This window comes from Microcaecilia unicolor, chromosome 6 (assembly GCF_901765095.1).
Source record: "Microcaecilia unicolor chromosome 6, aMicUni1.1, whole genome shotgun sequence".
Classification (NCBI taxonomy): Eukaryota; Metazoa; Chordata; class Amphibia; order Gymnophiona; family Siphonopidae; genus Microcaecilia; species Microcaecilia unicolor.
The window spans coordinates 131,795,464-131,823,126 of NC_044036.1; the positions used below are offsets into that span (position 1 = coordinate 131,795,464).

The 27,663-nt window shown below is 40.2% G+C and overlaps 1 protein-coding gene across 5 annotated transcripts in view; it reads right to left on the bottom strand.

Annotated features, from left to right (window-relative positions):
- Window positions 1–27,663, bottom strand: part of RAD18 (RAD18 E3 ubiquitin protein ligase) — a 185,732-nt gene that overhangs the window by 40,296 nt on the left and 117,773 nt on the right. The window contains exons 12-13 of one of the 5 annotated variants that reach the window (XM_030207276.1): window positions 13,655–13,777; window positions 4,630–4,805 (exon numbers count right to left, since the gene is read on the bottom strand). The exons of 2 other annotated variants lie outside the window; for them this stretch is intronic. In XM_030207276.1, coding sequence (XP_030063136.1) covers window positions 13,693–13,777 — 85 coding nt within the window. In that variant the 3' untranslated portion in view covers window positions 4,630–4,805; window positions 13,655–13,692. Of the gene's footprint in view, window positions 1–4,629; window positions 4,806–13,654; window positions 13,778–27,663 lie in introns of those variants that run through there. 2 more of the 5 variants (XM_030207275.1, XM_030207277.1) reach the window with 2 other exon arrangements.

The window sequence follows — 27,663 nt, forward strand, 5'->3', positions numbered from 1 at the left end:
TCTGGTCATGTCATTTACAGCCATCAGTTGTGCTTATTAAAACTGAGCTGGCAGTGTATCTCAATATTTGCTGTAAGATTTAAGACACTCCTCTATCACTCACTGTGTTGACTAACTGGCCTCCTAAACCTTGGTATGCTTTCCAGAATCCTTCCTATAAGTTCAAATTGGAAAGCTCTTCTGAGCTAAGACCTGTCATCTTATGTCTGTAGAGTAATCTCACATTTCAAAACTCAATACACCTTGACATCAGTTCCATGCTTTTTGCTACTTTGAGTTTCTTCTATTTCAGAAAATCTTGCTTAACATAGTAACATATGGTTGAATGGTAAATGAAGGCAGTTAAGGACCTGCATGATCTATCCAGCTTGCCCAACATGTGCTTTGCGTGTGCTATAAAACTTCTATTTTAGATTCTGTTCTGCCTTTGCCATTTTCAAGACACAAACCATAGAAGTCTGCCTGGCACTAGCCTTATTTCTCAACTAGGGAAGTTGCAACCTAGGCACTGTCAAGTTTGATTCTATTCTCTTTCCATATAGGGCTACGTGTTTATCCCATGCATGTTTTAAATTCCATACCATTTTTGTCTCCATTACTTCCCCCAGGGCGGCATTCCAGGCATCCACCACCCTTTCTGTGAAAAAGTACCTCTTGATGTTACTCCTAAGTCTACTTCCATACAACCTCAGTTTGTGTCCTCTAGTTCTATCACGTCTCCATCTCTGGAAAAGATTTGTTTGTATATGACTACATTTCAACTTTTTAAACATCTGTATCATACCTCCCCACCCCTTCTTTTCTCTAGGGTATACACATTCAACTCATCAAGTCTCTTCTCATACATCTTTTGGCGCATACCCATACCATTTTTGTCACTTTCCTCTAAAGCGCTTCTAGTTTTCATGTCCTTAGCAAGATACAGACTCCAAAACTGAGCACAGTTCTCCAACTGTGGCCTTACCAATGATTTGTACAGGGGTATTAATCTCTTTTTTTTTCTTCTGGTTATACCTCTCTCTAGGCAACCTTGCATCCTACTGACTACAGCCACATCACATCATTTATCCACTCCTACCCTAGCTGAGATAATACTTAATCACCTCTCTGACCTCATGTGCAACTTTCTTTAAACTAGTCCCCTTATATTCTAATTCCTCTTGCCTTATCTATATGTTCCCTCTTTGCTTATACCCTACGCTGTCTATTAAAATGTATTACATATTGTGTTGAAATTGCAAGTAGTATACTATGCCATATTTTGTACTGTTATTTGAATATTTTTACTTCTGTAATTGTCTATTGCTTATGTTTGTTTGATTTATTCTTTCTGTACACCGCCTTGAGTGAATTCCTTCAAAAAGGCGGTAAATAAATCCTAATAAATAAATAAATAGCTTCACCGCCTTGAGGTCCTCAAACACTATCACCCCAAGGTCTCTCTCCTGAACCATGCTTACCAGTTTTTTTTTTGTCAAATAACTCTTATTGGTATATATTGTAATATTACAAAACTAGAAATACATAAGTTTGTTGTCAAAGGCACAGTGACATATGGTATAAAAAAATGAAAATACTAACTCGTATCTCCTTTGGATTTCTACACCCCAAGTGCATCACTCTGCATTTCTTCGTATTAAATTTACCTCTCTGACTTTAGACTATTCTTCTATTTTTGTAGATCTCTTCTAATGTTTTCTACACCCTCTGGGATATCCACTCTGTCGGAAATCTTTGAGTCATCCGCAAAAAGGCAAACTTTTCCTTCTAACACTTTGGCAATGTTACTCACAAATATATTAAATAGATTCAGCTCCAACACTGACCCCTGAGGCACTGAACTACTCGACTTCCTTTCCTGAGAGAATTCCATTTACCACCACCTTCCGTTAAGTACATGAGCATCGCCATGCTGGGACAGACCAAGGGTCCATTGTGCCCAGCACCCTGTCACCAACAGCGGCCAAAAGAACAAGCAATTTGTCCCACCCCTCCTAGAAATAGTGTATTATTCCCTCATCCATTCAATAACATTCTATGGCCTTTTCCTCCAGGAAGCCGTCCAACCTTTTTTTGAAGTCTGCTAAGTTAACCGCCTTAACCACTTTTTCCGGCAGCGAATTCCAGAGTTTAACTACACGTTGAGTAAAGAAAGATTTCCTCCAGCTGTCTGTCAATCAACCATTTTCCAATCTAGTTCGCCACTTTGTGTCCTAATTTCAGCCTACTCAGCTTATTCACAAGTCTCCTGTGAGGAACCATATCAAGGGTTTTTGCTGAATTCCAAGTAAATTACATCAAGCACATGTCCTTTATCCAATTTTCTTGTCACCCAGTCAAAGAAATCAATCATATTCGTCTGGCAGGATTTTCCTTTAGTAAAACCATGTTGCCTTGCATCTTGCAACCCATTGGATTCTAGGAAGTTCACTATCCTTTCCTACAGCAGTGCCCCCATTAGTTTACAGGCTCGTAAGCCTCACTTTGGTGGTTGGAAGTTTCTCACTTCTTCACTGTTCCACTTTTGTGAAATGGGACCACATTTGCTACTCTCCATTCCTGTGGAAACACGCCTATCTCCAAGGACCTATTAAATAAAACTTTAAGAGGCTCCAACAGGATGTCTCCCAAGTTAAGAACCGGCCCCATAGGTTTGTTCACGTTCAGTTTTTCAAGTTGTTCATGACCACTTCTTCCATGAATGGTGATATATCCACTCCATTCTCATGTATACCCTTGATAGCCTACTTCAGGATTTTCCTCTGAGACACAGAAGTATTTGTTTAGTACGTCTGCTTTTTCCTCATCATGCGCCATATTTGTAGCCTTCTTCTGATATATCTGAAAAAAAAGTCTTGTCACTTCTTTTTACATCTTTAGCCATTTTTTCTTCTGCCTATGCTTTTGCTAGCTGTACTTCCCTTTGCTTGAGTTTTATCCAGTATTTTTTTTTCTATGTTCCTCTTAAGTTCCTGTGAATTTCTTGAACTCCACCTCTTTTGCCTTTATTTTTTTTTCAGCCACTTGTTTGGAGAGCCATATCGGTTTCCTTTTTCTCTTGCTTTTGTTTACTTTCCTTACACAAAGATCTGTTGCCATATTTATAGCTGCTTTTAATGTATTGTCCTTTAGCCACAAATCTATGTTTGTAAGTTGAGTGCACATGCTCCAGATGGAAGACAATTTTCAGATAAGTATAGCTTATTATCATTAAGGCACCTAGTACAATGTGACTCCCCAGGTGCAACAGCTGCTGCAGAGTTATAAGATATGAGCAACCCTGCTGTTCCGGCTCCCTCCATCCTCCATGCCTTATTTTCTGGTCACACACATTTTCTTTGCTTTCCCTGAAGCTGGGTCGCATATTCTCCTCAGTCACATTATTCTCCCATCCATCTCCCAGGTCCCCCTACCACTGTCCCCTTCCCATCAGCAATCATGTGGCGCTGTTGGTAATCAGACTATACAGTTGAAGCAGAGACAGACAAAAGAGGTAAAGAAGTAGCTAAGGGGTGGAATTGAAGGTAAAGGAGATGTAACATGGCAGGGCATGAGGAAAGAATGAAGGTGTGACTAGAAAAACGTAACAGTGACAGCTTTTAAGAGGGGGAATACAGGGATAAAATAGGTTAGGATGGTGTGATGATACGGAGTGGAGTAATAGCCTAGTGGTTAGAGCAGCAGGCTGAGAGCCAGACAGGCTATGGTCCAAGTCTCACTGCTGCTCCTTGTGACTATGGACGTCACTTAACCCTCTACTGCCTCAGGTAGAAAATTAGATTGTAAATATACAGGGAAAATACCTACTGAACCTGAATGTAACTCGCCTTGAACTACTACTGAAAAGGAATGCGCTAAAAAAAAAAAAAAATCTAAATAAATACATCTTGTCTGGTGACCAGTGGGATTTGGGGGTTTTCATTGTGTTGTATGGATTTGTTTTTTTCTTAATAAATTTAAATATAAATAAATACATACAGATCACAAGACAAGAACAAATATCCATGGGATAGTAGAAGAATAAGAAGTTAAATCCTGGAGGGGAAACAGTCCAGGAAGATAAAGATAGAGTGAGATGAAAAGAGCAAAACTGGCCACAGTGAATGGGGCAAACAGACAGTAGAAAGAAGAAGTAAAATGAAAAAAAATTAGAAATTCAACAGGTTACAAAAATAATTCACTGTAAGAGAACAATTTAAAATGGAGAAAAACTTGCCAAGGAAAGGTTTCTCATCTCTGAATGTGTTTTCATAAGTTTTTGGTCACTGTTCCAGTAAAGGCAAACTTCGCAGGAAGGCCATGGGCTACCTTTCAACTAAAATAAAAACTAGTGTTCTTCAAACTAAAGTCATCACACTGGGGAATACACTGTCTATGAGAAACATGCACACCCACACACACAAACTCTCCATCAATAAAGTTCAAGGACAGTCATGGTGGCGTGTTTTAACCTAGACTCCTTGCATTTCACATGCAAAATGCTATATAATGCACTCAAGAGTCAGACTTGCAAAAAATTTGAATGTGCTCACCCTTAACTCTAAAACAAAAAACACTGCATTTGTCAATGTTATGTACATAAATATGATTTATTTATATATACATGGATGAATAGATACAAAGCATATTTTCAATTTGACCATTTTTCCTGTATGTTAGTCGTTAGATGTTACATTTCCTGAGCAACACCTGGTAAGTCAGCTAGTGCTTATACATATATGAGATGATGGGATTTATTCCTATAGAACCCGAGGCCACCTATGCCTCCATTCTCTGCTCTTTATTAGCTGTGATTATGAACAGGCCTGTCAAAATAAACAAAGTTTGATACCGTTACTCAGTTTCAAATAATCCTTCTGGAACCACAGTTCATTTGACAGACTTCCATTATCTTGAAGCCTTAATTGCAAAAGATTTCTTCCAAATATATAGCATTATACCAATGTGACTTGATTTTTTAATCTACCCCTGAGCTATTGCAGAAGACATGCCAATGATTATCATGTATTTTCCACTGCTTGCCCTGAAATTTCCTATCCATGGCATTATTTTGAAAAATAAGTTAAAGACAGAAATACATTTCAAGAAACTTAAATCAACTCTCGATCATCAAATTGTCGCTGTAAATTCTCTACAGAGAGTTCACTTCATTAAAATCATATATTACAAAGATTTAAAAGCATCTTCTTCGTTGATCTTTTGCATTATAATACCACAAACACTCTCATAACATTGTATAATCTCATGTTGCTTAAGATGCAGATCAGATCATTAGGGCATGACAACACCCAAGAGGAAGAACAAAGCAACTGTTCAATAAAAATGAAGTCAAAAGAATAATGTGAAAATCAGCAAAATTAAAACAAAAGCAGCTTTGTATCTTCCGGCTTATCTAATGCACCCTACATCTTGCCAAGTATTCAGTGAAGGTACCTTGTGGCCTGGATGCTAATCTACTCACTGCAAATACATTCCCCATTGTTTTTTTCCTGATCCCTGGCAGTAGGGCCACATGACGAATCTGCTTCTTCACATTGCAGAAAGGCTTTGAAGAATACGTTTTATGCTAAAGTGAGGTTCACTTAATGCTACTGGGCACATTAAAAAAAAATGAAGTGCTTAGTTCCAAAACCTGTAAAGTGCAAAAGGCTGTTTTCTGGAAAAATTAACATGTTTATTTTCAAGAATTCTAGTCAACATAAGAAAAGTTTGTTTTTTTCCACTGAATATCATATACCTTACAAATAAAGGCCTTTTAGTGCCAATTTCACATATCCCATGGCTACCTATGAGGGCAGTCTGTTTCCTATATAATCATCTTTGAAAAAACAGGTTTTGGAACTAAACTCTTCAAATGTTGCCATTAACACCAACATGCTTTTAACAGAGAGAATGTCTGAAAGATATAGTTTATTGGTACCTTGATATTATATTAGTCTCAAAATGCACCTACAATTTATCAGTTCTTAATATGGGTATGAAGAAACAGTTAATTAGTTGATTTTTACTAAATAGTGATATTTTAAGCACGTACCGCATTTCCAGATCCAGGTGGTGCACACTATTTTACAACAAAATCAAAGGGAGTAGGAGTAAACCATGTCTTCACAAACCTTTTTGTTTATTGCAACCCAGCAAAGCCAGGGAAGGAGGAGGACGTTCTGACGGCAACAAACCAGTTGAAAAAAAGACACACTGACCCTTGAAGCAGGCACTCGTACCGACCCGTGTCAGGTCCTAGGGTAGGATTGCGTCCTTCTCTGGTGGATTTTACATGCCTATTGAACAGATCTTGTTTTTTGTCTCGGTGATACTCATATGGACTTTACTATCACCACTGGATTACTAATAAAGCATTGCAGTCTCTTTCTCTGGAATCTCTTTTCTCCTATGTTGGAAGCTCCCTTTGATTGTGTCGCTGCTTTTGAAGTGAGGGTATTGTTTCCTTTTTTTCTGGTTAGTTTACACTCTATTTTACAAAATGAACTGTTGGGAAATTTTGGATTTGCAAGCTTGAGCTGGAAGTGAGGTAGTAGCTAGTATTAGAGCAGCTGTGAATGAGACACAAGGTTCAAACTCCTCTGATACTCCTTGTGACCATGGGAAGTCACTTAATCCCTCCATTACCCCTAGGTGAAATACCTGCTGTACTTGAATGTAACTCACCCTTTAACTAAGACTGGAAAGGCATGAGCTCAATACTAAATAAAGTTTTTTTTTTTTAAAAAAGTGTATTCACTAATATTAGGTCATGTACTTCCACAAAACCCATCACTCCTAAAGGAAACCATTATAGAAGAGATCAGGAAGCTGTAATTCAACAGCTGACTACTTTTAGATGAAAATGTTACCAGTACATCTGTACACAAAAATTGAGCAATCTCAGAACTAAATAATGATACTGGCTCTTCAAAGTCAATCTTTTACAAATAAATACATAGACAGGGTAACCTGTCAAAACAAAAATCAATGAAAAACATTCAGAACAATTGATGTTTTTGGATTGCTTCTTCCGATGATGGGCAAATAATTTTACCCTCCACCGCCTTAGGTACAAACTTAGATTGTAAGCAATGCGGATGTGGATTTAAAGTCTACGTCATAAAGCATATGGAACAGGCTTAAAGATCTCAATATGTATACTTTGAAAAAACGTGGGAGACAGGAGATATGATAGAAACATTTAAATGTATCCTTGACATAAATGCTCAGGAGGGATGAAGGGAGGGAAGGGAAGGGAAATGGGACTTGATATACCACCTTTCTGAGGTTTTTGCAACTACATTCAAAGCGGTTTACATATATTCTGGTACTTATTTTGTACCAGGGGCAATGGAGGGTTAAGTGACTTGCCCAGAGTCGCAAGGAGCTGCAGTGGGAATTGAACTCAGTTCCCCAGGATCAAAGTCCACTGCACCAACCACTCCTCCCTAGGCTCTGAAATGAGGGGAGCATAAGATGTTTTGATCATGGCAACCTGGGTTTGATTCCCACTGCAGCTCCTTGTGACCCTGGGCAAGTCACTTGACCCTCCATTGCCCCAGGTACAAAAACTTAGATTGTGAGCCCTCTAGGGACAGAGAAAAATACTGTATATAATGTGTACAGTGCTGCGTACATCTAGTAGCACCATAGAAATGATTAGTAGTAGTATGAAGATAAAAGAGGACAGACTCAAAGTAACCCAAGAAGATACTTCTTCACAGAAATTGTGGTGGATGTGTGGAACAGCCTCCCAGTGCAAGTGGTGGTGATGAAGACTATATCTGAATTCAAGAAAGATTGGGACAAGTAAGTAGGATCTCTAAGGGAGAGGAAGGGATAGTGGATTGTATGGATGGGCAGACTTGATAGGCCACATGGTCTTTATCTGGCTCTGAAATGAGGGGAGCATAAGATGTTTTGATCATGGCAACCTGGGTTTGATTCCCACTGCAGCTCCTTGTGACCCTGGGCCAAGAGCCTAGTTATTTTCGATGGTTCTAATTACCTGATTTGCAACTCACCTTGAGCTCAAATTTGGAAAAAAAACTTACAATTCACAAGCTGATGCTAAAATGAAAAGATCCAAGATTCAATCTACCTGTGATTTACCAATAAAAGAACCAAGACACCAAATACATAAGAGACAACCATTGACCTTACAACTCAATCAAATAAAGCACTGTTATGACAATGTCAAATATATGCAAACTAGTCTATAAAATTTAAATGGAATGAATGTTAACGCTAACTGTCAAACAAAGGCAGTCTGAAAAGACATGCTTTCAAACTCTTTTGGGCTACTGCAACTAATCTTGCTCACCTAGACTATAAATGTAGATCATTCTTCTTGAGTGACCTGGTCAATTGCTCTGTAGGAAGGCATAACAAAGCCTGATCAGCAGATCGAAATTTCTATGACGAACATCTCTCTCCAAAGCTCTCTGTGAATATAGCGAAGATACTTACCTGTAGCAGGTATTCTCCGAGGACTGCAGGCTGATTGTTCTCACATGTGGGTCGACATCCACATCGGCCCAGGAATCGGTACTTTGCAACCAAAATATTTAAAAAGTTTTGCCAGAGTCTTCTGGTGCGCGTGCAGCGCTCATGTGCGGACTGATTTCCTGCCTGTCGTGTGAGCACTTCTCCTCAGTTAAATCCAAAAGCATATAGAGAAATAAATAACTCCAAAGGGGAGGTGGGTAGGTTTGCGAGAACAATCAGCCTGCTGTCCTCAGAGAATACCTGCTACAGGTAAGTATCTTCACTTTCTCCGAGGACAAGCAGGCTGCTTGTTCTCACGTGGGGTATCCCTAGCACCCAGGCTCACTCAAAACAATAAACAACATAGATTGACCTAAAACCATAAACAACTAACTGAGAGTGCAGCCTGGAATAGAACAAAAATGGGTCTAGGAGGGTGGAGTTGGATCCTAAACCCCGAACACATTTTGCAGCACCGACTGCCCAAACCAACTGTCACGTCGGGTGTCCTGCTGAAGGCAGTAGTGAGATGTGAATGTGTGGACTGATGACCGACCACGTTGCAGCCTTGCACATCTCTTCAATAGAGGCTGACTTCAAGTAAGCCACTGACGCAGCCATGGCTCTAACATTATGAGCCATGACATGGCCCTCTAGAGTCAGCCCAGCATAAGTGAAGGAAATGCAATCTGCTAGCCAATTGGAGATTGTGCGTTTTCCGATGGCGACTCCCCTCCTGTTGGGATCGAAAGAAACAAACAACTGGACGGACTGTCTAAAGGGCTTTGTCCGCTCCATGTAAAAGGCCAATGCTCTCTTGCAGTCCAAGGTATGCAAACTGCTTTCGCCAGGGCAGGTATGAAGACGGGGAAAAAATGTTGGCAAGACAATTGACTGGTTCAGAGGGAACTCTGACACCACCTTCAGCAGGAACTTAGGGTGCATGCTGAGGACTACTCTGTTATGATGAAACTTGATATAAGATGCATGCACTACCAAGGCCTGAAGCTCACTAACCCTACGAGGTAATTAAATTTGCTAACAACACAAAGTTATTCAAAGTCATTAACTCGCGACAGGATTGTGAAAAATTACAAGAGGACTTTACGAGACTGGGCGGCTAAATGGCAGATGATGTTTAATGTGAGCAAGTGCAAGGTGATGCATGTGGGAAAAAAGAGCCTGAATTATAGCTACATCAAGCAAGGTTCCACGTTAGGAGTTACGGACCAAGAAAGGGATCTGGGTGTCGTCGTCGATAATACACTGAAACCTTCTGCTCAGTGTGCTGCTACGGCTAGGAAAGCGAATAGAATGTTGGATATTATTAGGAAAGGTATAGAAAACAGGTGTGAGGATGTTATAATGCCGTTGTATCGCTCCATGATGCGACCGCACCTTGAGTATTGTGTTCAATTCTGGTCGCCGCATCTCAAGAAAAATATAGTAGAATTGGAAAAGATGCAGCGAAGGGCAACTAAAATGATAGCAGGGATGGGACGACTTCCCTATGAAGAAAGACTAAGGAGGCTAGGGCTTTTCAGCTTGGAGAAGAGACGGCTGAGGGGAGACATGATAGAGGTATATAAAATAATGAGTGGAATGGAACAGGTGGATGTGAAGCGTCTGTTCACGCTTTCCAAAAATACTAGGACTAGGGGGTATGTGATGAAACTACAGTGTAGTAAATTTAAAACAAATCGGAGAAAATATTTCTTCACCCAACGCATAATTAAACTCTGGAATTCGTTGCCTGAGAACGTGGTGAAGGCGGTTAGCTTAGCAGAGTTTAAAAAGGAGTTAGACGGTTTCCTAAAGGACAAGTCCATAAACCACTACTAAATGGACTTGGGAAAAATCCACAATTCCAGGAATAACATGTATAGAATGTTTGTACCTTTGGGAAGCTTGCCAGGTGCCCTTGGCCTGGATTGGCCGCTGTCGTGGACAGGATGCTGGGCTCGATGGACCCTTGGTCTTTTCCCAGTGTGGCATTACTTATGTACTTATGAGCTGAAGTAACAGCCACCAAGAAAACGACCTTCCAGGTCAAGTATTTCAGATGGCAGGAATACAGTGGCTCAAAAGGAGCTTTCATCAGCTGGGTGAGAACGATATTGAGATCCCATTACATTGGTGGAGGTTTGACCAGGGGCTTTGATAAAAGCAAACCTCTCATGAAGCAAACAACTAAAGGCTGTCCAGAGATAGGCTTACCTTCTACACGCCGATAAGCACTAATCGCACTAAGGTGAACTCTTAAAGAGTTGGTCTTGAGACCAGACTCTGATAAGTGTAGAAGGTATTCAAGCAGGGTCTGTGTAGGACAAGAAAGAGGATCTAGGGCCTTGCTGTCACACCAGACGGCAAACCTCCTCCATTTAAAAGAGTAAGATCTCTTCGTGGAATCTTTCCTGGAAGCAAGCAAGACTCGGGAGACATCCTCTGAAAGACCCAAGGCAGCGAATTCTAAGCTCTCAACATCCAGGCCGTGAGAGCCAGAGACTAGAGGTTGGGATGCAGAAGCGACCCCTCATTCTGGGTGATGAGGGTTGGAAAACACTCCAATCTCCATGGTTCTTCGGAGGACAACTCTAGAAGAAAAGGGAACTAAATCTGACGCGGCCAGAAGGGTGCAATCAGGATCATGGTTCCGCAGTCTTGCTTGAGTTTCAGCAAAGTCCTCCCCACCAGAGGTATGGGACGATACGCATACAGAAGGCCTGTCCCCCAATGCAGGAGAAAAGCATCTGACGCTAGTCTGTCGTGGGCCTGAAGCCTGGAACAGAACCGAGGGACCTTGTGATTGATCTGAGTGGCAAAAAGACCCACCGAGGGGGTGCCCCAGGCATCGGAAGATCTTGCGGACTATGCCCATGTTCAGTGACCACTCATGAGGTTGAATTATCCTGCTCAACCTGTCGGCCAGACTGTTGTTTACGCCTGCCAGATAAATGGCTTGGAGAAACATGCCATGACGGCGAGCCCAAAGCCACATCTGGACAGCTTCCTGACACAGAGGGCGAGATCCGGTGTCCCCCTGCTTGTTGGTGTAGTACATAGCAACCTGACTGTCTGTCTGAATCAATATAATTTGGTTGGACAGTCTATCTCTGAAAGCCTTTAGAGCGTTCCAGATCGCCCGCAATTCCAGGAGATTGATCTGAAGACCTTTTTCCCGAAAGGACCAGGCTCCTTGACTGTGAAGCCCATCTATATGAGCTCCCCACCCCAGGAGAGATGCATCTGTCGTCAGCACTTTTTGTGGATGAGGAATTTGGAATGGACGTCCCAAGGTCAAATTGGATCAAATCGTCCACCACTGAAGAGAATTGCGAAAGTCGGTGGACAGTTGGATTACATCCTCTAGACTCCCCGCAGCTTGGTACCACACGACGGGTGGGAAATCAGTCCGCGCACGCGCGCCAGAAGACTCTAGCAAAACTTTCTAAATATTTTGCTTGCAAAATGCCGATTCCTGGGCCGACGCAGACATCGACCCACATGTGAGAACAAGCAGCCTCGGAGAAAAAGGGGTTACCCTTGCCCTATGGATAAGAGAATATGGAATGAGTACAGCTGTCTTGTGAACTGTGAGGGGGTTTATTGAACACTGCCACTAATCCTTAAGGAAAGTCCTTTTCTAACCAGTCTGGGACAACTTAAGAGCACTGGTCCCGCCCCAGGAGGAAGTGTGCCAGAAGGGGTGGTGCTCATACTGGGATGTTTAAAAGACAGAGCCAGGCTGAGGCTAAGGAGACCCAGGGAGGGCAGACTTGAATCCTCACTAAGCTGCTGAAGCTCCTGTTCCATTATTGCAATTTGGCTGAGGCAAGCCATTGTTACTGTTGGAATGAATCTTGCAAGACCTGAACCTTGGAGGAAACCCGAGAACTTATAGGCTATGTTTGTGGTGTGACAACCCTGGCAGTCATAGACTGTGTTAGGCCTGCTGCTGGAGGCCTGCTTAATACCATGTTTCTTGAACTGCAGTGGTTTTCCTACCCTGTGTCTCAACCCTGTGAGGGAACAGGCCAGAGAATTCATTTGAATAAATAATTATTTTTGTGTTCATCCCTTTTGTCCGGCTGTGTTATTTCACCGGCTCACTCCTAAGACTCACTCCTGCTATTTGAAAGACAAAGATGTCTTATGTATACCTCCATACATATTACTGATTTCTCTATTGAGAGAACCTATACATTTTTATATTGCAAATGCAACCACAGCTTAATGTTACTGTTTGGATGTTTATCTTTGCCAACCTCCTCCCCCCCCCCCCCCCCCCCCATGATAAAACAGTTACTTTTCTTTAAAAAAAAAACAACAACTATGGTGTAGAATTTTCCTTAAAAAGGTAGAGGAGAAAGCTTATCTGCATAGAAAGAATATAGGGTGAAGCTAAGGGTCATGCATTTCATATATTGCATTTAGTGATACAAAATACTGGAGTCAAAGTGCAATCTTCATCTTCAGGTTGCCATTTGCTACTGGGGGCAATAATGTTATGGACAGGCATAGCAGCTTAGAATGCTTTTTAGATACTATTTCATTTTGTATTTGGCCTAAGAGAGTCTGTGCTTTTGGACCAGAACATGACAGAAACTCAAAGAGGAAGCAAAGTTAAACACACACATTAACCAGTCACCAGAGCACCAAGGCATGCTTTGAGGTAAAATGGTAAGAAAGCCCAAGAAGATTGTATTCTGAAACTACAGCACTGTCTGTTAATAGTTCCATTCACCAAACAATTTTGATGAACAACTCCTAGCATAACACAAGCATTTAAAACAGCCAAGATCACTGTATGCATTAGCAGAGTTTTTAATCATGGCACAAAGATTCCAACTCCAACTGAAATTAATGTTTTGAGAATGCTTCAATCTGTTCTTGAAGCTACTAATATACTTCCAAATTGTATCTTAAAAAATGAATTTTAAATTTTGTTAACAGTTCCCCCTCCCTGATCCCTCCACATAGATCATGTGACAAGAGGATAAAGGATGAGGACGTGACCTCTCCTGATAACATCCTATCACATATGAGCTTTTATTCGCTTCCTAAAAGAAATGTTTGCTGTAATTGAAATTGTTTTCTATAAACTGCACACATTTTATTTACTAATTAAATTGGATAAATGACGAACAGGATCAAAAACAGCTGGATGCATTAAAAATAAACTGACCATGACACTTCTTCAGTCTCAATGTTCCAAGCCAGGTGTTAAAACACATTCCATGGCACCATCTGTGCTTGGGCCTCACCCCTCCTCTTCTCCAAACCACCGCTAACTCTACAGAGCCAGATACTAGGGTTAAACAAAAACAAGATAAGGTGACACTTTACTGCTCTAATACCATGTATTTTTGTTAACCATAATTTCTGTGCATTCCAGGTAACCACACAATGCTATTCAGTTAGTTTTCAAAATAAATACTGTTCAGTTCTCTCTATATATGAGCTCTGTACTATGGGACTTCAGTCTGAAGTATTAAATACAGCCCTTCAAACTTTAGGAATGAAGGCTGCTTAACTGAAAACCTTCTGCTTAACTATTTATGAACAGCTTATGAAACTAAGAATGACCAACACACACAGATATTGGCAGACAACAACCAGCTGGTCCACCTACTCAGTCGATGGAAATCTCCAGGCCTGAAAGGGCTCAGAGGATGAGACAGTGTAAGGAAGGATTAGGAGGATGTCTTTGCCCAAAGCAGGAGAGGAGACAGAAGAGAGACAGAGACAATGTTCTTTACCTGTGGCTGGACAAGTCACTGCGTCAGTATCAGTGTTGGTGGCTGGCCAGGCCAGTACACACTAAAGGTCTAACTTAAGGAGGTAGAGGCCAGAGGAAGCCCCTCGAGTACAAAACCAGAAGAAGACATTGACAGAAGAGGACTCCAGGAAGCTAAGAATATCACACCTAAAGGAAAGGAACCTGGCCCTGGGATTTGACTTATGCAGAAGTATTTGGGATTCTTCTCATTAATAAGAGAGGAGACAGGCTTGCTGAAGTTTCTGGGACTGAGAAAAGTAGCCACCATAGCAAGAAACAGTGGAAGACTCAAGATTTCTAGGATGACTGTCCAGGACGTTGAAGAGTTATCTATGGATGCAGCTTTCATATCCCAGCTTTGGACAATTACAAGAGGTTTGACTGAGGCATTGATATTTTGAAAATGTGTAATATTTAGGTTTTTTTCTGCCTATTCTCATGGTTTTTTGCACTTTCAGTAAACTTCTTATGGTGCTAGGTTCCAGCCCTGGTTCTGATTGAGCTGGATACCTAAAAATGCAGAAAGAAACTATCAAAGAAACAAACCAAAAAAACCAAAACCTGCCTAAAAACAGAAACCAGACAGTGGTATCATAGAGTAGTGGTTTATTTTTGATCAATGAGACTCGAAGTACCCCCCCCCCCCCCCCAAATAACTAAATTCAAATAGAAAGGAAACAACAGTGCCAAGACAGACAGTATTTCAAATGGACAAAATGATTTTAGAAATGGATTCCTTCCATATAAACTCTCTTTGGGTAAGACTGAAAACTTTTCTTGTAAATAAGATGTTCCTTTGCCAAGGACTGTTTCCACAGGAAACACTCTGGGACTCTGAATAGATATTCTGATTAACAGGAGACCTTAGAATGTTAAAATAAATAGTATCTAGCAAACAACCCCCTGTCAATCTGTGGCACTGATTGAAAACGAATGCTTTTGTAGTATATAACCATTGCAGTGTGTGTCAGACTGTATAAAACTAACTAGGTAATGTCAGTGCCCTCCCAGCTGTTCCTTTCTGCCTGGGTGACTAAAAGAGAAAGCTTATGAGCATTTTATGCTCTGATTATTTACTCATCATTGTCCCTTTAGTTTGATTTTATACAGCTAACACAGCTTCAATGTATGTAATAAGGAGAGCAGAATTGAAGGCTGTACCTACAGTATTAAAATAGGAATTTATGATCCTACAAGGGTTTTTTAAAATGCACTAGTCGGTCACCAATGCGCCTTTTATTTCATCCTTGAATGGTTTTGAGTTTTAAAAAAATAACATTTTTCCCAGACTAGCAATCTACAAATGAACATAATACTACTGCACCATTCATTAACTCTGGCAACACTGTGTTCATGCACCGAGAGGAAAAAAAAATACATGAACTGCTCAAAACAAACCCGGCGGAGAAAGAGAAAAGCTAACTTCTTGCTACTGTGCTATACTTGAACCATCAAAATTAGTGGTAATGATGTCAGCAAACTGCCACCATGCATCCATGTCTATGAACAGGAAATCCAGGTCTGTACTATTCCAATCAAGATATTGCAAAAGTCCTAAAATAATTCAAACCTAGGTAGTTTTACCAATTAAATGTGTGCAAGAAAAGTTTATAAGTACATTCACAGGTTGGCAATCATTCATAACTATACCATGCTCCTCCCCCCCCCCCCCCCCCCCCCCCAAACACCCAAGATTTAAGGAAAGAACTTTCATTAAAAAAAAGCATTTAAATCTGCTAAGCCATCCTTCCACGGTACAATGTACCTCGTACCTGCCCGTTACACAGGTACATCATACCCATGCCACAAGGAGAACAATTCATGCCTCGTTAGAGAGAAAGGTGATCGCCCTATGACCCGATCCAAACAGACGGTGCACTTACTTTCAAATCAAGTTCTTTTCAATATTTATTTTTATTTATTTATTGCATTTGTATCCCACATTCTCCCACCTATTTGCAGGCTCAATGTGGCTTACATAGTTTAGTTATGACATTGTCATTCCAGGATATCAGATACAATTAGTAATTAATCGACAGGCTCCTTTGAAGGCTGTATCATTGTTCCTACGTTTCAAATAAATAAATTTCAGATATTGATAAGACATCAAAAGATTTTTTCGAAAGCTTCATATTAAATGCTATTTTTCACAATCTGATAATGATATACTGGAGCAGACATCAATTGTACGAAATCCATCCAAATAGGTTCCACCAGTTCCAGCACACCCTTTTCAAGTGTTTACACATTTGGTGGTTAAAGAAGTACATCAACAACGAACGGAGATTTCATTCTCATTAAAATTTATCAAGCAATGAATGGATTGCTTTAAGTCTTCAAAATAATGATCAACTTGTAATAAAGAGAGCAGATAAGGGTGGGGCTATTGTTTTGCAAAACAGAGAGGATTATGTATGAGAGGTTATGCAGCAACTGGACATGGAACAAGATAAGGAGTTGAGTGAGGACCCTACAAAATCGTTGCAACAACAAATTCAACAGGTCACTGAAAAAGTTTATCTGATGGACTTTTGACCATGTGAGAATTTTTATTTTTTGAATAAAAAAATATCCTTGAACACCTGTGATTTATATGCTGTTCAAAGTACATAAAACTTTAATTAATCACCCCCCCCCCCCCCCCCCCCCCGAAGACAGTTTCCATTAAAGTTCTTTACTGGAACCTCTTTCGATTTTTGCTGATCATTTTCTGCGACTGCTTGTTAAAAAATCTTTTCCATATCTGAGAGCTTCTTCTCATTTTTTGCAGTTTATTCAACAAGCATGTCCTTTTATAGACGAAGAGATCCATTTGGTAAGTTTAGATGTCACGTCCCTTTATACGGTTATACCCGAACAGGAGACTCTGGACATGTTAAGGCACTATTTGGAATAAAGATCTGAGTCAGAGAGGATGCCAACATTTTTTTCTGGTCAAACATATAGATCTTGCTATGAGCAAGAAAAAAATGTTATGTTTTATGTTTCAGCAACAGTCGGGAGTTGCAATGGGAGCTATAATGGTCCCATCTATAGCAAATTTATTTATGATCTGGACCATCAAGATTTTGTGTGCATGTCAAATTATGGGTCAGATTTACCGATGACATCTTAATGATTTGGACAAGCACAGATTTACAGCTAAAGGAATTTTTGGAATATCTTAATGGCTGTCATCATACAATTCGGTTTGTAATGAACAGCCATAATTTAGAAATATCCTTTTTGGATGCTTTTAACTCCTAACCCTTGTTCACTTGTTCAGAACCTTTATTTTATCATCCTCACTTTAATATTCCCTATCTCTTGTTTGTCCTGTTTGTCTGTCCTAATTAGATTGTAAGCTCTGTCGAGCAGAGACTGTCTCTTCATGTTCAAGTGTACAGCGCTGCGTACGTCTAGTAGCGCTATAGAAATGATAAGTAGTAGTAACAACACAAAGAGGGATTTACAACTACAGTCATCAGGAAGGCTATGGATAGAAATGCTTTTTTACATCATAGCAGTTGTCATCCTGATCCATTAAAAAATAGTCTTCCTTTATCACAGTTCCTTCGCAATAGATGTTTGTGTTCTACTGTATAAATATCGAGAAAAAGTGCTGAAACTGGCACAAAGAGGATATCCTAAGAAAAACATAAAATAGCATATTGGCGTGCATTATATAACAACCATGAGCGTCTATGTTCTACACGTGAATCAGAAGATGAAGTGATTACATGGGTGTTATAATATGGGGCAGGTAGCAAGGAGCTTGTGAGGATTTTGAGGAAACACAGGGAGATACTACAAACAATCCCAATGTTTATAGAGAAAAGGTTATGAATGGCTTATAAGTGAGGCAGGAATATAAAGGAATTTCTGTCTCTAGCATTGCTCTGATGTGAAAGACCCACAACTTTTGAGATTGTGAAAGGACACAACACTTGTAACTGCTGTTCTATTTGTTCTGTAACTCTAACAATATCAAGTTTTGTAAAATCAAGATATCTAAAACAATATGATTTGAGATGCAATACTACCTGTGACTCAGATTATGTTGTATATTGTATTCAAGGCCCATGCCCGCAGCTGTATGTAGGGAAAATAATGAGAAAGTTAAAAACAAGGATTATAGAGCATCACAGTGCTTTAAAAAGAAATGTTAGAGAAGCACCTCTTGTAGTTCACTGTATAAATTATAAACATTCTTTTATTTATTTATGGTTCATTTCTACCCCACATTTTCCCAAATGCAGGCGCAATGTGGCTTACATGAATTATAAAAAGAAGAAAAGTACAATACATGAATGCTATTGAAGAATAGGGATGTAACGCTAAACACAGTAATAATGACTAAACAGCAGAGTTACTGATGGAGTATGTTTTTTCGAATAGGAACGTTTTCAGCAACTTCTTGAAAAGATGGTGATCAGCTTGCGATTTTAAGTACAAAGGCAGAGCATTCCAAATCTTCGGGCTGGAGTAGTGGAAAGACGAGGCAAAAAGAAGCTTGTATTTGACACCCCTACTAGTTGGGTAATGTAGTTGGAGATAGGAGCGAGCTGTTTTTATGGCATTTTTTGAAGATCTACAGTGTTTTGCAATTGATCGTTCTCCTTTGAACCTCTTCTAATTCCACTATATCTTTTTTGAGATAAGGTGACCAGAATGGAATGCAATACTCAAGGTGAGATCACACCATAGAGCGATATAGAGGCATTCCAATATCCTTGGTTTATTTATCAATTCCTTTCCTAATAACTCCTAGCTCTTGTTTGTTTTTTTGGCCACTGCCATACACTGGGCAGAAGATTTCAGTGTATTGTCTACGACGACACCTAGATCTGTTTCTTGAGTGCCAACTCCTAAGTTTAACAATGTTCAGCTTATACAGCCCATGTTCAAACAAATGAATACCCTCATCTTTCTGTACTCTCTCTTTCTTCTGTCCATTCCCTCTTACTCTTAAGTCTTATCTAATGATGCCATTGTAACTTTCTTTTTGTACTTTTGTTTTCATTCTGATGTAAACCGCTCAGCGACACTGTGTGAATTTAGGCAATATATCAAATAAATAATAAATAAATAATCAAACTCATGCACTGAAGGGTTTGAAAAGACAAACAGGGCCCTCAAACAATCATCAAGCTCTCCAATGTTGTCTTTTTTTTCTCTGCTATACATCACTTTACCCCCTCAAGCAGCTACAGTAGAAACATCGCTTGATTACAAGTACTGCACTGTTCAAGATCTCAGCACATTCCATCAATTCAACCACTTGTTGAACCTCCCAAAGTGATTTTCATTGAGAACAGCAAACAAAGCCTAGGGTTGTTCTACAGCTCCTCTCAAAGATTAGAAATGTTGTTTTCGATCAAACAGACCAAAGTTTTAACTGGTGTCTGAACGTAATAAAATGAATGGGAATCACAAGTTGAAACAGATCTATTGTAAGAATAAATTGAGTGCAGGTGTCCATATTGGGTGGATTGCAGTAGTTTAGTACACTTACATTCTGCCCAATCATCAGCTCAGGGTGAATTAAAAAATACAATATTTCAAAAAATTTAAACATACAAAATTTAAAATATGTCCTAGACACTAATAATAAACCTCAACTTTCACCCTTAACAATCTCATTACATAGTCAAATACTTTGTAAAAAGCCATATTTTTAAACGATAACAAAACATCACATAATTTGTTCTCCCTCTCAAATATTCTGGAAGAGAGTTTTATAATTCAGCCCCTTTAACTCAGTAGTTCTCAGCATTCCCCTGCACCTCCACACATATTGCTGAATAGCTTCCTCTACTAAGGAAGCCATTATTAAGCATACTGATTTACTCAGTTGAGACTTTTCTGTGATTATGCTAGGAACCTTTTTACAGAAGATGTAATATTCATTCACGGCCACTTTCTGGGGACAATGTTCCTCAAATAATGGATATCAGCATAACACACCAGTACTGTTTTCATGCACAGAACGTACATACAAAGCAACATAGCAAATGAGAGCAGATAAAAGACCTGCAAAGTCTAGGTAGTCTGCCCAACAAGACGGCCAGAGCAGCATTATTACTACATCACTCCCTTAGTATAACACAGAGCTTCGGAGTCAGAACTAGTACTGCCTAATAACAAAGGCTGCGTTATAAAGAAAGGCCTAGGCGAACATCTATTAGCTTGCCAATACCTGATGAAAAAGACAATTTAAATTTTTAAATCATTTTTATGAATGCAAATCAAATTTACAATGGCAATACAGGTCAAATAAAATCCTTTACATGACTATAAAATCAAACAATGCATGATGGTGGGGTTTAGTATTAACCTCTGTACTAGAGCAAATAAGAACCTTCTGAATACAATCAAATTACTGTAGAATGTAAATTCAGTACATGTTCACCTAATGAAAAAGTCTGTAATTTGCAACTGGGTCTTCAAGGCATATGATTGACACTTAGCAAATTATAGAATGCTTCTAAGCTATATAACTGAAAGGTTCTAAATGCTAAGTTTCAATCCATTTTAGAGCAATTTCTAGAGCATGTACTACTTCAGACCAAGTTGGAACAAAACCACCAACTTCTTTAGGTAACTCTAGTGCCTCATTTTCATCTGAAACGTTGTCCACAAGATGACATGAATTTACTGACTCAATAATTTCAGCATCTATCTTGTTTTATCTGGCAATACTTTATAGAATATTCCGGTCTCATCAGCAATTTAGACCTGTCCTTCTGTGCAACTTCCAGCCTCGATAATTTCTTTCAGTTCCTGTGGGTAGGATCAAGCAGCTTGCTCATCTGAGGATCTTTTTTGGCTTACACTTGCTACTTGAGATATCCCTTGCCTTCACTGCCATCTCCTAGTCAACCATCGCTCGCTTTGAATTGAATGGATTTGCCATTCAGGTCACGGTCGAAATTCTCCGCTTGAATGCATATCATGCGCCGAGAGATTGGAATGCCTTTTTGTAGTTGCTGCACAAACCGCAAGAACAGTACAGAATCCAAACCCATATTGTGTGCTAGCTGTGCACGTTTTCATTTGAGACCGCATTCTTCGTTGATTTTGTGTAAATAATCCGTGGGCTTTGGTCAATCTTTCAACCAACCGTGCAAAGTTGATTCTGCAATATCAATGTGTCCTGAAGGTGTTTGCTTGTGTTTCACCATTATCAATGCACTGTACTGCTCTTAGTTTCTCTTTCAATGTATATGATTTTTGCTTCAATGCACCGCTTGCCATTTTCAACAGCTATGAGCTGGAACCGTATGTTATCCATGTGAGCAGGATGGGCGCAACCACCATGTGAGCTGGAACTGCATATCAGCCATGTATTTTAAACTAGGCTTACAAATTATAATATAGCAAAAGGTACAAAACTTCTGGGAGCCATATTCCCTACCGAATTCATGTTATAATGGTGCAAGTTATGACAAGGGTGTGGTGTATTGCATCAGCTTATTATAAATACATGATTACACCAATAATCCAACAACATTGCTAACTAGCAACATTTTGGGCTTCTTGTACAAACTGTGCTACCATTAGTGGTGCACTGAATGCGAAGAAGCCCAATGGGAATAGAGCTTCTTCACATTTAGCGCGCCGCTAGTCGGTAACGCACCTTTGTAAAAAGAAACCCACAATGTTGCTAGTTAGCAGCAAGCAATCCAAAAGACGCCTCAGGTCATCCTTGCTGGATGAGGCCCCCAGCACTACAAGTTGGCGTTCCTGCCGCTGCGGTGGTGAGATCTAGCAGATTCTGCTTCCAGCAGGCAGTCCAGAAGATGCTCTGGGTCACCATTGCTGGTTGAGAGGCCCCTAACATTACAAGTTGGAATTCCTGCTCCTTTGGAGCAAGTTTCCTCGCTCTTCTATGGGGAAATGAAAAAGCATCAGGAGAAAGACTTCGCAGCCTGCCACTGTTCAGGAGCAAATGGATTTCTATCTTCGGCAGGCCATGGGTTTTCAACCATTACTAACTGTGAGTACTTCCTCTTTGTCTGGCGCCTCTTTATCCCCTGGGAGCCTTTCCCTGCCCTCCCCCCAACCTGTTCTCTCTGAAAATATGGGTAGTATTTTGCATCAGCTGGGGTTTCAGCAGCTCACATCCTCTGGAACTAGCTGCCAGAGGATGTGGTGACAGCAGTCAGCGTATCTAGGTTTAAAAAAAGGTCTAGATAAGTTCCTGGAGGGAAAGTCCATAGTCTGTTACTGAGATGAACATGGGGAAAGCCACTGCTTGCCCCAGGAATGGTAGCATGGAATGTTGTTATTAACTGGGTTTTTGCCAGGTACTTCTAACCAGGAGTGTCCGCTGTTGGAAGCAGGATACTGGGCTAGATGGACCATTGCTCTGACCCAGTATGGCTATTTTTATGTTCTTATAAGACTTACACTAAAACATTCTACTACACTTTTCAGTACACTTAACACAAATTAACACTGAAGTACTCTTAATTTTCTAGTTACATACATCAGCTCAGTCTACCCACTAAAAATGATTTTCTTAATATCTTACTGAAGATTGGCTCACATTATACAGCAGGGGTACTGTTGCTCAAGTTTCACAAGCCATTTCAACCTAGTAATTAAGGCTGTGGGGAAAATATTACAGTTAGAGGATGTGACCTGGTATTCAAACAGAAGACTGTCCAGAGAGACTCTTTAAAGCTGAGCTATCACATGAACAGAAAGAAATAACTATCCTTAACAGAACTGCTACACGTATGGTCATGAACGTGTAAGGTGAATGATATTAAAATTCACTATACGTAGAAACCACTGAAGAGGAAAGGCACAGCTTGCCATGCACAAGGGTAATTATTCTGTGCAGCTGCGGTCCCACGGGGCCAGTGATCTTTCCAAAGGGTAGGGTCAAAGCAGTGTTTAGAAGATGAAATCAAACGGTTATGTGCTTCATTTTATTTATTTATTGCATTTGTATCCCACATTTTCCCACCTATTTGCAGGCTCAATGTGGCTTACAGAGTTTGTTATGACACAGTCATTCCATGATATCAGATACACTTAGTATTGTATAGAGATTAAGTAAGGGAAGAGAAAAGGAAGGTGTTAGGCAGGATAGTATGGAAGGTGGACTTTAATAATTGGAAGGATTGGTGAGGTAGTTTTGTGAGGCTATGGGTTCTCTTTGTAGGCCTTGTTGAAGAGGTGTGTCTTCAAAGATTTACGGAAGTTGGTTATTTCGTCAATAGCTTTCAGGGCTGTAGGTAATGCATTCCACAGCTGCATGCTCATGTAAGAGAAGGTGGTGGCGTGTATCAGCTTGTATTTTAGTCCTTTACAGCTGGGGAAGTGCAGATTGAGAAATTTGCAGGATGATCTTATGGCGTTCCTGGGAGGCAAGTCCACGAGTTTTAGCATGTAGATTGGGGCATCTGCGTGAATGATTTTGTGTACAATCGTGCAGATCTTGAACACAATGCATTCCTTGAGTGGGAGCCAGTGAAGTTTCTCTCTTCGGGGTTTTGCACTTTCGTATTTGGTTTTTCCAAATATGAGTCTTGCGGCGGTATTCTGGGCTGTTTGGAGTTTTTTTGATAGTCTGTTCTTTGCAGCCAGTGTAGTGAGTTGCAGTAGTCCAGGTGACTTATTACCATTGACTGTACTAGGGTACGGAATATGTATCTCGGGAAGAAAGGTTTTACTCTTTTGAGTTTCCACATGGAGTGGAATATCTTTTTCGTTGTGTTCTTCACGTGAGCATCGAGTGTGAGGTTTCCATTCTACACACACTTATGATTACCGAGATGTCCATATTTTATCTTACTTATTTAAGCAGCATGCAAAAACTACTGACTTCTACTAGGGAATGTGCAATAGTGACCCGGCTAAATCTCATACACAGACTGGACCCCATGAAGCTTTGGGAGTAGTTAGGTAGTTACACAGAAGTTATTAAAAACTTTCCATCAGATTCCATTTAATCCCATATGTAAAAAGAAAATGTTTGTTTGCTTTAATAACTGACAGAACTACTCTAAATACTACTCTAGTTGTACTCCATAACCTGTGGTAGCTGACTGCAGATTCATAAGATTAGAGAAGGAACACATTGCAAGAGCCTCTCAGTTTTTCTACATCAACTGGACCATATCTTATTCGATATAATTTTCTTTCTCGTTTGGCTTCACACTGCCCTTTCCTAATTATATGCCTATTCTGCCTTTCTTTCTCAATTTATTTTATTTAACTAGTTATTAGCTTAAAGCTTTGGGAGTATGACTGGGTTTCTAATGGCAAAAAAAAAAGCATCTTTAAAGATGGAAGTGTGAGTGTTGTGCCTGCTCAGTGCCAGTTTAACTTCCAGCTCAGATCGTCTGCTCCCTGGGCTGACTGGGGCTGTGGGCACAGCAGAGGCAGCAGAAACAGCTTCTAAGGGGAGGGACAACTCAAATGTACCACCATGACTCCTTGGCAAGGGCTGTTAATATGGCGATTGGCCTGAGTTTGGATGGGGATAGAGAGATAAAAATAGGGAGGGGGGGAACCTCAGGTAGCTATGAATAAAGTCCAAAAAGAAGAGGAGTAACCTGATAGGTGAAAAAAAAAAGATGTAACAGCTCAGTTGTAGATTTTCACACCTTCAGATCAGCCTGTAAACTCACATTTATTAACATTTCAGTAACTCCTCAGAGAAAATCCCTCTGAAGATGTTGTACAACTTACAAAGCAGTTAGAGGAATGAGCTGAGAACCAGCGTTCAGGATCCCACTAACTCCCGACGCTTCTGACGACCTTTGGAAAATTGATTTATCTCCTTTTGCCTCACCTATCAATTAAAATGTAAGCTCTTTTGGGAAGGAACTATTCACTCCTGAATTTAATTGTACCTCTAACACTATTACTCAAACTACAGTCATAACATTCTCACAGTAATTATTAAAAAAAATCATAACTGAGATCATTCTCTTCATCTTCATCCATATACAGCTCTAGCCTTATCTGGGAAAATACAGGCTTAAAATCCAAAGCTTATTATTATTGTATCAGACTAACTTGTTCAACTGAAAGAAAGCAAAAGCATATTTGAACATAATCAATAACATTTTCGGGTTCTTGGAAAAGTTATTTTCTTAAGCTCATAAAGCTTCCATTCTAAAGGCCATACAGTTTTTGACATTGAAATACAGAACTTGCTTGAGTTGCTCAGTTACCATTTGATAAAAAAATGATCTACCTAACTGCCCCCTTCCCCAAAGGGCTGGCAAAGTTGTTCACTCTACCAGAGTACTGAGAATTATGAAGTTTGAATTATAACACGGGGTCAGTTGTCGAGCTCCTGCTGACAAATTATATTCTTCTTGCAGCCTAATTTCCCTGTTGGTGTACTTGCTCAGAATGCTAAAATAAATTTCTACCACTGTGTACAGTATTTCATGAACTTTCAAAGTTGCATATTAATACTCACTCCTGCACACCATAAGACATTTTAAATTACTACTGAAAGTTTCACAGTCACGTATTAATACTCACTCCTGTACAGCACAGAATTCTTTACAATATTTACAGAAAGTTTCATAGTCACATATTAACACTTAGCTCCTGCACAGAAACTTTCAGTTTTAAATTATTTCACCTATTTCAAGCATTTCCAAAACTAAGCCTAGGAACAGTCATATTAGCTGGTGAACCATAAATAAAATTATCTACACATTGGGAGAAAATGTTTCAACAGATTTGTACATTAAGTAGTTACCTTAGCAAAAATCAGGGGTTGAGAATTACCCTATCCCTCTGAGGGTAACAGAATCCATATGTTTATGTATTGGGGGGGGGGGGGGGGGGAGAAGGAAAGGTATGGATGGAGCTGTGCATCATTCACAGTGTGGACTTTGGTGCAAAGAAGGTTCAAGTTCTGAAAGGACCAATCTAGACACACAGCAACAGATGCCCCAAATTTTCAAAGGAAACCTGTGCTGGGGGTCCATAGGCCTGCCAGCACCGTACAGTTTATAGTTTATTAGTATTAGCTATACCGCCTTATGGAAATGGGACTTGATATACCGCCTTTCTGAGGTTTTTGCAACTGCATTCAAAGTGGCTTACATATATTCAGGTACTTATTTTGTACTTATCTGATGGACAGGTCAAGGCGGTGGATTCAACAAACAAAAAAGAAGAAAGGACCTCCACATGTAAAATAGAAGATCTATTCAGAGGTTACAACCATATGGTGTTTACAAGCAATGCAAAATACTGCAGCGAAATTTGATTTATGGGAAACGTAGATCTGTTAGGATTAATGCCATTATTATGTAGGTTGCATTAGCTTCCAGTTGAGGCCCAATGTCAGTTTAAGATCTATACTTTAATTCATAGGATTCTGTATGGACAAGCACTCAAATATGCAGTAGCCCTAATTAAAATGTTTTCCTCCAAATGTTTGTTGCATTCTAGGGATAACTGTGTTCTCCAATATCCAACACTGCAGTCACAAGAAGAGGAGGTTTATGGGGTCTGGGACCCCATATACCAATGAACTCAGACCTTCCTAGCTGAGAGGAGAAGATTTTCTTGCATTCTGTACCATCTTGCATAGGCAATTTGGCTTGCTGTTAAACAAATTGCCTAGAGCTGAGGGTGAGTTTTGAAAAACACTTCTATGGTTTGGGTTATCTACAAAATCTCTTTTTGTAAGTTAGTACTGACAGGCAAGAGTCAGGATTGTATTTTCACTTGTGCTGATACGTACTGTATCGGTTTCTCTAAGGAAAAACATTTTAACTCAGGAATTATTAGTGCTTTTATCAGATCAGATCTGTTTAGTGATTTATTTGTTGCCAGAGAAGTATATTTTTGTACATTAACTTTATTTTTGTACTGATTGCTATCCTATATAATAAAACGCACCTCCAACGTTCTGAAGCTGACTGCATGGCTGAGGCATTCCTACTCTCTGTATCCATCTCCTGAATTGACATCATGTACATCCGGGTTCTTCACAAGCAGAAGTGACCAACCACACGAGGTTTCTCGGCTTCAGAATGTTGGAGGTGCATTCTATTAAATAGGATTGGTCAGTTCCTTGAAGCACAGCCAGAGCTCAGCGTCCTGCACAGTAACGCTCAGATACCAGAGAGAGAGAGGGGGGCCTGACACCAGAGTGAGGGAGGGAGGGGGGGCCTGATACCAGAGAGGGGGGGAGGCAGTCTGCTGCCCCTCACTACCTCTCTACCCTCATCTCCCCTTACGTTCCCGCCCGAAACCTCCGTTCACAGGACAAATCCCTCCTCTCATTACCCTTCTCTACCACCCCAACTCCAGGCTCCGCTCATTCTGCCTCGCCTCACCCTATGCTTGGAACAACCTTCCCGAGCCCCTACGCCAAGCCCCCTCCCTGCCCATCTTCAAGTCTTTGCTTAAAGCCCACCTCTTCAATGCTGCGTTCGGCACCT